This window comes from Malurus melanocephalus, unplaced genomic scaffold (genome assembly GCF_030028575.1).
Source record: "Malurus melanocephalus ecotype Western Australia unplaced genomic scaffold, MMel_1.1 scaffold_237, whole genome shotgun sequence".
In the NCBI taxonomy this organism is placed as follows: domain Eukaryota; kingdom Metazoa; phylum Chordata; class Aves; order Passeriformes; family Maluridae; genus Malurus; species Malurus melanocephalus.
Window position 1 is genome coordinate 13,440 of NW_026623469.1, and position 8,247 is coordinate 21,686.

Below are 8,247 nucleotides of genomic sequence, written 5' to 3' on the forward strand. Positions count from 1 at the left end.
CTCGGGTTTAAGATAGCACAGGGCACACTGACTCCTTTCTCAGGATGTTTGGTCTCTCTGCCCAGCAAARCGYCTAAACTAAGCTGGRATATCARGCTTCAGGAATTACAAGCATGTGGGCTAAGGGGTACAGGCGGATACATGGGGGGGTACAGAAGCATAAAGGGAAAAGCAAAAATCATCAGGCATCAAAACCACTGCAAGAAGGCAAGAGGAATAATGGGATGGCTTTTCCTGTTGGGAGAATGGGGGGATTTACTGCAGGGGGTCTGGGAAGGGACTGAGGGTGCTYTGCTTGGGGTCTTTCCTTTCAGCCCTATTTTATAAGAGGTCTGGATTTTCCAGTTGTTTTTTTTTTGTTTGTTTGTTTGTTTGTTTTTTTTCCCACATCTCTTTGGGTTATTTGGGGACATTGCTTAATGGTGAACATGGTGGTGGTGCTGGGTTGATGGTTGGATTTGATGACCTTAGAGGGCTTTTTTCAGTCTAAACAATTCCATGACTCCATTCTTCTATCTGGCCTAAATAATTCTGTGATTCCATGATCCTGTCTGGTCTAAACAATTCTGTGATTCCATGATTCTATGTGGCATGTTCCCATGCAGAAATATTGCACTCTTCTTGGGCCAGGAGGTTCTCCAGGGGCTGCATCTCCATCCCACAGGAATTCTGTGTGCAGGGCTGCTTCCACAGACTGTAAAGGTCTCATGTCTTGGCAGGTCCAGCTCTGTTTCTGGAGGCAGCAGTGTCCCTGCCCCAGAGATTCCAGGTGCCAACGAGTCTGACCAACGCCAGGACAGGTACGAAGCCAGGGCACTGGGACATTCCCTTAGGCACCTCCAGCACTCCCTCCTGTCCTGCCTAAAGGCATCCAAATGCTCATTTTTGGCTTTGGGAATTCAGAAACCAGACTCTGGCAGTGCCACCTTTCAAACTTGTGCCACAAAGCTGCAGGGATCTCCCACAGCTCAGTATTGCATTGCAGTATTGCATTGCAGAATTGTTGCAGCTCAGTACCAGAAGGACCTGGAGCTGCTGGAGGGAGTCCAGAAAAGGCCATGGAGTTGCTCCAGGGCTGGAGCCCCTCTGGAGCCAGGCTGGGAGAGCTGGGGGTGCTCACCTGGAGAGGAGAAGGATCCAGGGAGAGCTCAGAGCCCCTGCCAGGGCCTAAAGGGGCTCCAGGAGAGCTGGAGAGGGACTGKGGACAAGGGATRGAGGGACAGGACACAGGGAATGGCTTCCCAGTGCCAGAGGGCAGGGATGGATGGGATATTGGGAAGGAATTGTTCCCTGGGAGGGTGGGCAGGCCCTGGCACAGGGTGCCCAGAGAAGCTGTGGCTGCCCCTGGATCYCTGGCAGTGTCCAAGGCCAGGCTGGACATTGGGGCTGGGAGCAGCCTGGGACAGTGGGAGGTGTCCCTGCTATGGCAGGAGTGGGATGGAATGAACTTGGAGGTCACTCCCAACCCAACCCAGTCTGGGATTCCACAATTCCATGATCCATGATTTTATTAACAACTTGGTGTCCCAGTTCTCCCAGTTCCCTGTTCTCTAGGAAGAGGCAGGATCCACCCTCAGCAGGCCCTGACTCCCGTGTGAGCTGCTCAGAGCAAGGACACACATTGGCTTGCTGGTCAAACTGGTTTTAATTCTTCTGCACATCTGACTTCAGCTCCCAGGAGAGTGTTCCCAGTGCCCATGAGTCCCAGCACCACACGTCCCTGTTCCAGGACCGCCAATCCTTTGGAGGGTCTGTGCCCAGCCACAGGATTCCAGCCTACGTGGACAGCCAGGTGTTCAGCACCAGGAGGTCAGGATTTGGGGATGAGGGTTTGGGAATGAAAGGTTTGGGGCTGAAGGGTTTGGCAATGACGGTTTGGAGATAAGAGTTTGGGGATGAGCAGTTTGGGCATGAAAGTCTTGGGGCTGCAGAGACAGGGAAAGCTGCCGGCATAGAAATATCTGATAGGAACTGCCCTCCACGTTGTACAATCCCTGAGAAAAGGAGTGAGAGCAGGATTTTGTTCCCACAGTGAGCAACAGGGTTAAATCCCAGAACCAAAGCTGTCCCAGAGTGGTGCACCTGGACCAAGTACGATGCAAGTCACTTTGGAGAAGGCATTTCTGCATCACCAGGAGCAGCTYCAGGCCTGGGGATTTCCACCATCCTCCTGGAGCCTTGGGATCCTCCTCAACCATTTCACAGAATCATGGAATGGTTTGGGTTGGAAGGGACTTTCTACCCCTGCCATGGCAGGGACACCTCCCACTGTCCCAGGCTGCTCCCAGCCCCAATGTCCAGCCTGGCCTTGGGCACTGCCAGGGATCCAGGGGCAGCCACAGCTTCTCTGGGCACCCTGTGCCAGGGCCTSCCCACCCTCCCAGGGAACAATTCCTTCCCAATATCCCATCCATTCCTGCCCTCACAYGATGTGTCACCCTCACTGCCACATCCCTGCAGTGAACAAACCCACCCCACCCCTGCCCTTGGGTTTACGCCACAGACCAAACTCCCCTCTGGCCAGAGCAGGCTTTTGTCATTAATTTTCCAATTTTTTTTAATTGTTCTCATTTGCTCATTAAGATGAGCTCAGCCTGTCTGTCTCTCGTGTCCACAGCAGGGTTGGCAGCACTGTGTGACACTGAGTTGCCTGAAGCTTTAATCAGGATCCAAATGTTCAGGGATGATAAAGTCCTGATCTGTGTCCCGGGGCTCCTGCAAGGAAACGACACCAGTGCCATTGCTCTGGTGGAAGAGCCTGAGCTGTGCCCACAGCTTAAAGCCATTCCCCTGAGGAGCTGTGCCTCGGAAAAGGGGAAATGGACAGCTCTGGCACCTGGGCACACGGAGGGGATGTTGGAAAAGGAAACAGCCGGAGATATAATTCCATGTGGGAATGGCTTGGTTTTGCTCAAGTGTTGGGTTTGGATCCTGCTCTCCCTGTGGAGCACAAAACCAGCATAGGGAAAATGTGCAGAGCACAGGAGGAATGCTTCATGGAATCATAGAATCATGAGGTCGTTGTGGCTGGAAAACACCTCTGTGATCATCAGCTGCCAATCCAGCACTGTCACTAAGGTCACCACCAATCCATGGCCTCAAATGTCGCACCCACGTTTTCTGGACACTTCCAGGGGTGGCAGCTGTGCCAGGGCTTGGCAGTGCCAGACCTRTGGGCCCAGTGTAGGGACTCCAGAGATTCCTGCTCCCAACGTGCTCAGGGCTTTTTGTCTCCTCACAGATCCAGCCCAGATCCCAAAGGGAGTGTCTATTCCGGGAACAGCAGCCCCAGGAGCAGCTGGTACGACAGTGCCCAGGGTCACGGGGAGTTCAGCCCCTCCTCAGCAGGACGGTGAGTCCGGGGCTGGGATCCCAACCTGCCACATTGATCCAGTACCCAGACATCCTGACCCACCTGTTGATTCCCTGGGTGTGAGCACGTGTTGGGTGTGCCATGGCTGTGCAGCGGGAGGGGTCAGTGCCCAGCAGGGAGATTCCAGCCAAGATTCCCACCCTGTGAGGATCCCTCACGTGCCCAAGTTCAGAGCTTGAGACTGTTGCACTTCCTCTCCCCAGCCACGACTCCTTTCCCAGAGATCCCATCATGTCCATGTCCCAGAGAAGCCACAGGGTGCCGTTCTACATGGACAGCTTAAACTATAACAGCACCAGGTAAATGGGCAGTCACGAGGGCTCTGAGGGAAACTTCCAGGAAATTCATGGAAGAGAAGCCAGGAAGAAAAGCCAAGAGCTGAGAGAAGGAGGAATGGTTTCTGGGGAGTGGATGCATAATCCAGAGGCACRAACCAACTCTGAAACCATTCCCAGCAAAAGCTGTCTAGCACAGGGTCTGGGATACATCCAGAAAAACCTCTGGAGATTTTTCACTGTGTGGGATGCCAGAACCCAGGGACAGGAGAATGGGGAGTTGGTTCCTGCTCAGGAATTGGCCTTCACTAAAAGAGAAAAGAGCTCAAGAGAGAGGGTCAGTGTCCCTAGCACGTCAATGGTTYAGTGACTGAGCCACACCCAGAACAAGGCTGTCGGAAGGGGCAGGAGGTATCCAGCATGGACTACCATTGTCCTGGGTTTGCTGCATCCCTCACGGCAGTGCCAGCCCATCCGYGTGTGTCTGATGCCCCATGGGGCCACCAGGAGCTGAGGGCTGGACCTGTAACAAGGAGTTGTGGGGGTCAAGGGAAGGCAGCACGAGATCTTTGGATAGCCTTGGATTGGCTCCAGGAAAAGTCAGCCCCATCCCAGGTCTCATTGCTGAGCAGATGGATGGAGCTGTTTTGCATTGTTTTGYTGTGTTCTCCCTTCAAATGACTAACTTAGGGACAGTTCCATTGGCTTTGTCCCCATCTCCCATCATCTCCTTGCCGTTCCTCCTGTCCTGTTTTCTCCCTGTGGCTGCTCCTATGCAGCCTGTGTGACTCACTCACTCTGTCCTCATTGGAGGATCTGGTGGGGTCTTCTCTCCCRTGGCCCTACAAATGAGAGTTTCTCAAATCCCTTCCTTGGGGAAGCATTCCTGTCCTGTGGCAGATGTAGAAGGAGAGAAGATTTGGTTTGATCCATGACACAGTCTGGAAAAGGGCTGTACTATCCACCTGCCCTCCCAGCAGTTGTGCCTGCTCTTCTCCTGGCTCCCAGCTTGGATCCTGSCATGGCCCACAGATCTCCCCTCTCTCCCCAGGCTCCTCTCCAGCTCCACTGAGAGGCTCTACAGCTCCCACCACAGCTCTGGGTACCAGCCTGACTCCAGCACTGCCGGGTAAAGATCCAAGGGGGGCCTCAATCCCCCACTGCAGAACAGGGGTGGCGCAGGGCCCTCTTGGTTGGTGAGGAATCCCAGCTTTGGCACCTGGCTTGTGTCAGCCACAGTGYGGCCAGCAGGGTCAGAGCAGTGATTGTCCTGCTGTGCTGGACACTGGGGAGGGCTCATGTGGAATCCGGAGGTCAGTTCTGGGCCCTTCAGGACAGGAGAGACATTGAGGGTCTGGAGCTTGTTCAGGGAAGGGAATGGAGCTGGGGAAGGGTCTGGAGCATCAGGAACAGCTAGAGGAGCTGGGAAAGGGGCTCAGCCTGGAGCAAAGGAGGCTCCGGGGGGACCTTGTGGCTCTGCACAACTCCCTGACAGGAGGGGRCAGCYGGGGGGGTCGGGCTCTGCTCCAGGGAACAGGGACAGGAGGAGAGGGAACGGCCTCAGKCTGGGCCAGGGGAGRSKCAGGGTGGTGGTGGAGTCACCATCCCTGGTAGTGCTCAGGAAATGTGTGGATGTGGCACTTGGGAACTAGTGGTGGCCATGGTGACGGTGCTAATTGATGGTTGGATTTGACGATCTTGAAGGTCTTTTTCAACCTTAATGATTCCATGATTCTATGACATAGAAAGAGTCCATGCTCAGTTTAAGGGAAAAAAGGAGCTTTTCTTTCCTTAGCCAAGACAGGGCTTAGTGTAAGAAGAGAGGATTAATCCCAGCTTTTAGGCAGCAGTGGAAATGCACCGTGGAGCAAGAGCCTGATTAATTCCTGTCAGGGCTGCAGGCAAAGGGCTGGGGCACAAGGCTCCCCTCCGCCTGCCTGGAGCTGCACCCAGGTGGGGCATGGAATGCTGGAATTGGAATTATAGAGGCAGGAAAATGCAAGAGAGGTAAAAACATCCCCAATCAAAGCAGCAGCAGTTGACACTGGCTGAGAACACTGGAGATATTCCAGCGGCAGAACAGTCCCTGGAAGCAGAGCGGTGCCACAGGGGTTGATGTTTATGGGGGAGCCGGGAGCTCTCTCCATGCTCATTGTGTGCATAATCCTGATGGGAGCTGGGAAGGATTTATCCTTCAAACCAGCGGATAACTGGATGAAAGGGYGACATTCTCCATCCCATTCTTTCCAATTAACTCGATTTGTTTTGGTGGGGTAATTAGAGGAGTTGTTATTTAGCAACAATGCTCGATATTCAGGTTTTATTCCAGAACAACGGGATCCCGCTCCGTGCCGCTCCCGCACGCGTTCCGTGTCGGGGGAGCACACAAGGTCCCTGCTCGGCTCTCCCGAGCTCCATCCGCTGCTTTCTCATGCAAATGCTTCCCGTTTCCCCAGGAAAGGGATCCTCTTTGTGAAGCAGTACGTGAACACCGGCGGCCTTGCAGCCTCCCCACGCTACGGCAGGTACGAGGAGCAGTGGGGACACCCTGTGTCACACCCAGCTGCCCCACCCGTGTGTCACACACGCGTGCAGGGCCCAGCACAAGGCTTTGCCACCTCACACATCCCACCAGGATGGARCAGTTGGAGCTGATCAGCCCCGGGGGGGGATTACTGGGAGGGCAGAGTTTTGCTCTGCAGGGGTCAGGCTGTCCCACTCCTGCTGTGGTAACAGCAGGACCTGTGTCCCACTGCTCCCAGGGGACAGGGAAGCTCCCCTTGGAGTGGCTCGGTCTCTGAGGTGGATGGAAACACCTCACTGCAGTTTTTAAGCTGTTTGGCATTGTAAGGCTTCACCAYGCCCCTGTAAACTAATGAGTGGAAGGGGTGAGGAGAATGTAGAGGGTGAGGGCTCTCACTGAAAAAATTTATGAGTTAAAAAAACTATTAAATTGCATCATTTTCAAGCTTAAATCCTCAGTCTTTTGTGTTCTGCTCTAGTGAAGCTGCTYCAGACTGGCCCCAGTGTGACAAGAGCGGGATTTGGCCCCATGCACATCATCCTCAGTGATGTGGCACCAGTTCAYACCAGTTTGATGCTCTCTGCTGGCATTCCTCCTCCCTCAGAGCTGTGCTGGCATCCCTAGGGGAGCTGATTACAGGCTGTAAATCTCCAGCCTGTCCTAGAGCTCAGCAAAGCTGCTGTCAGCAGCCACAGATAAGCCACATATCCAGGAAACCCAGGCACACTCCACTGGGTGAGACCAGGGATGTGCTCCGTGCCTTTTCCTGCAGAATAGCACAGGATTTGGGAGTTTTAGCAGTGAAAAGCTGCTACTTGTAGGGGTCAGATGTAAACAGGAGGGCCCTGGTGAGGTCAGGGGAGTTTTGCTGGTGCATGTTTTYGAGGCAGGAGTTCACAGGTTGCCTGTCCAGCTGCCAGCACAGGATTTTCCAGTCCCATCGAGCAGCAAGTGGAAAGTATATTGGAAAATATGTCTGGGTCACAGCCTGGGCATGACCTGACCCCAGAGCTGCTGGACACTCACTGTGGGCAGGCAGGGGAGCCCTTGGTGCCCTTCCTGCTCTGCTTCCCCAGCCCACCCAATCTCACCCTGTCTGACATTTTAGTGTGACAGCCTGACTCATGGAGGGCTCTGATGGCTACTGAGGGACAAGGAGTGGGAGCAGGGAGTTGGGAATGTGCTGGAGAAAGGACAGAGCAAGAGGGAGTACTGGCCATGTTTCTGAGCTGCATTTCCTGGACTCAGCCAGAACAGGCAGCCTGACCCCCCTGCTCCTCCTGGCACAGAGGGTGACAGGGTGGCACAGTCAGCAGGGCAGGGCTGSTGGCGGCTGTGCCACTTCCCTGGGCTCCAGGCTGGAGAGTCTATTCCAGGGTGCATGTCCCGCGTCCCTTTCCCGGCCCTGCTGCCCAGACCCCATCCCTCCCCATGGGGACAGACATGGGGTTCCACATAGCTGGGTCACAGCTCTTTGGTGGCTCTGCTTTGGTGGCCACTCCATGCAAACCTTCCCTGAGCCCTCAGCTGGCTCTGGCTGGAGCGCAGTGGCCATGGCATGGGATAGGGAGCAGATTCCCTCTGCAGAACCTGCAGTGGGGATACAGCAAAGAGGGAGATGCAGCTGCCGTCAGTCAGTGGAGCCCCGTCTGTCAGGGAATTGCCTTTTCAGGGCTGGGGAGGGGTCAGGCAGCCCCTGCTGTGAGTCCCACATGGGAGTCTGGAAATGCAGCTTAGGACAGAGCTGGGAAGAACCACCAGCCCGGCCTGAGAGAAAGGTGCTGCTTCCTCCTGTTCTCTCCTCCCTCAGTATGTTCCCAATGTCCCTGAGAGGAGGAAAGTCCTCTCTGGGACTAATTAAAGGGTCCTCTGTGTCCTGGGAAGGTACTTTTAGAACGTTCTCCCCAAGCAACAGGTAGCCAGGATATTCCAAATCATTGGGGTAATGATTCCATCCGAGACTCTCTTCCCACATATCAATGTCCAGTGCTGATATTTCCTTCCTTCCTTCCTTCCTTCCTTCCTTCCTTCCTTCCTTCCTTCCTTCCTTCCTTCCTTCCTTCCTTCCTTCCTTC

At 54.5% G+C, this 8,247-nt stretch overlaps 1 protein-coding gene across 1 annotated transcript in view; it reads left to right on the forward strand.

Annotated features, from left to right (window-relative positions):
* LOC130578702 (zinc finger protein 185-like) overlaps nt 1–8,247 on the forward strand; it is a 25,377-nt gene that overhangs the window by 11,614 nt on the left and 5,516 nt on the right. Inside the window, exons 9-14 of the mRNA XM_057374983.1 lie at nt 720–800; nt 1,672–1,809; nt 3,242–3,352; nt 3,577–3,672; nt 4,700–4,777; nt 6,105–6,173. Of these exons, the coding sequence (XP_057230966.1) occupies nt 720–800; nt 1,672–1,809; nt 3,242–3,352; nt 3,577–3,672; nt 4,700–4,777; nt 6,105–6,173 (573 nt within the window). The remainder of the gene's footprint in view (nt 1–719; nt 801–1,671; nt 1,810–3,241; nt 3,353–3,576; nt 3,673–4,699; nt 4,778–6,104; nt 6,174–8,247) is intronic.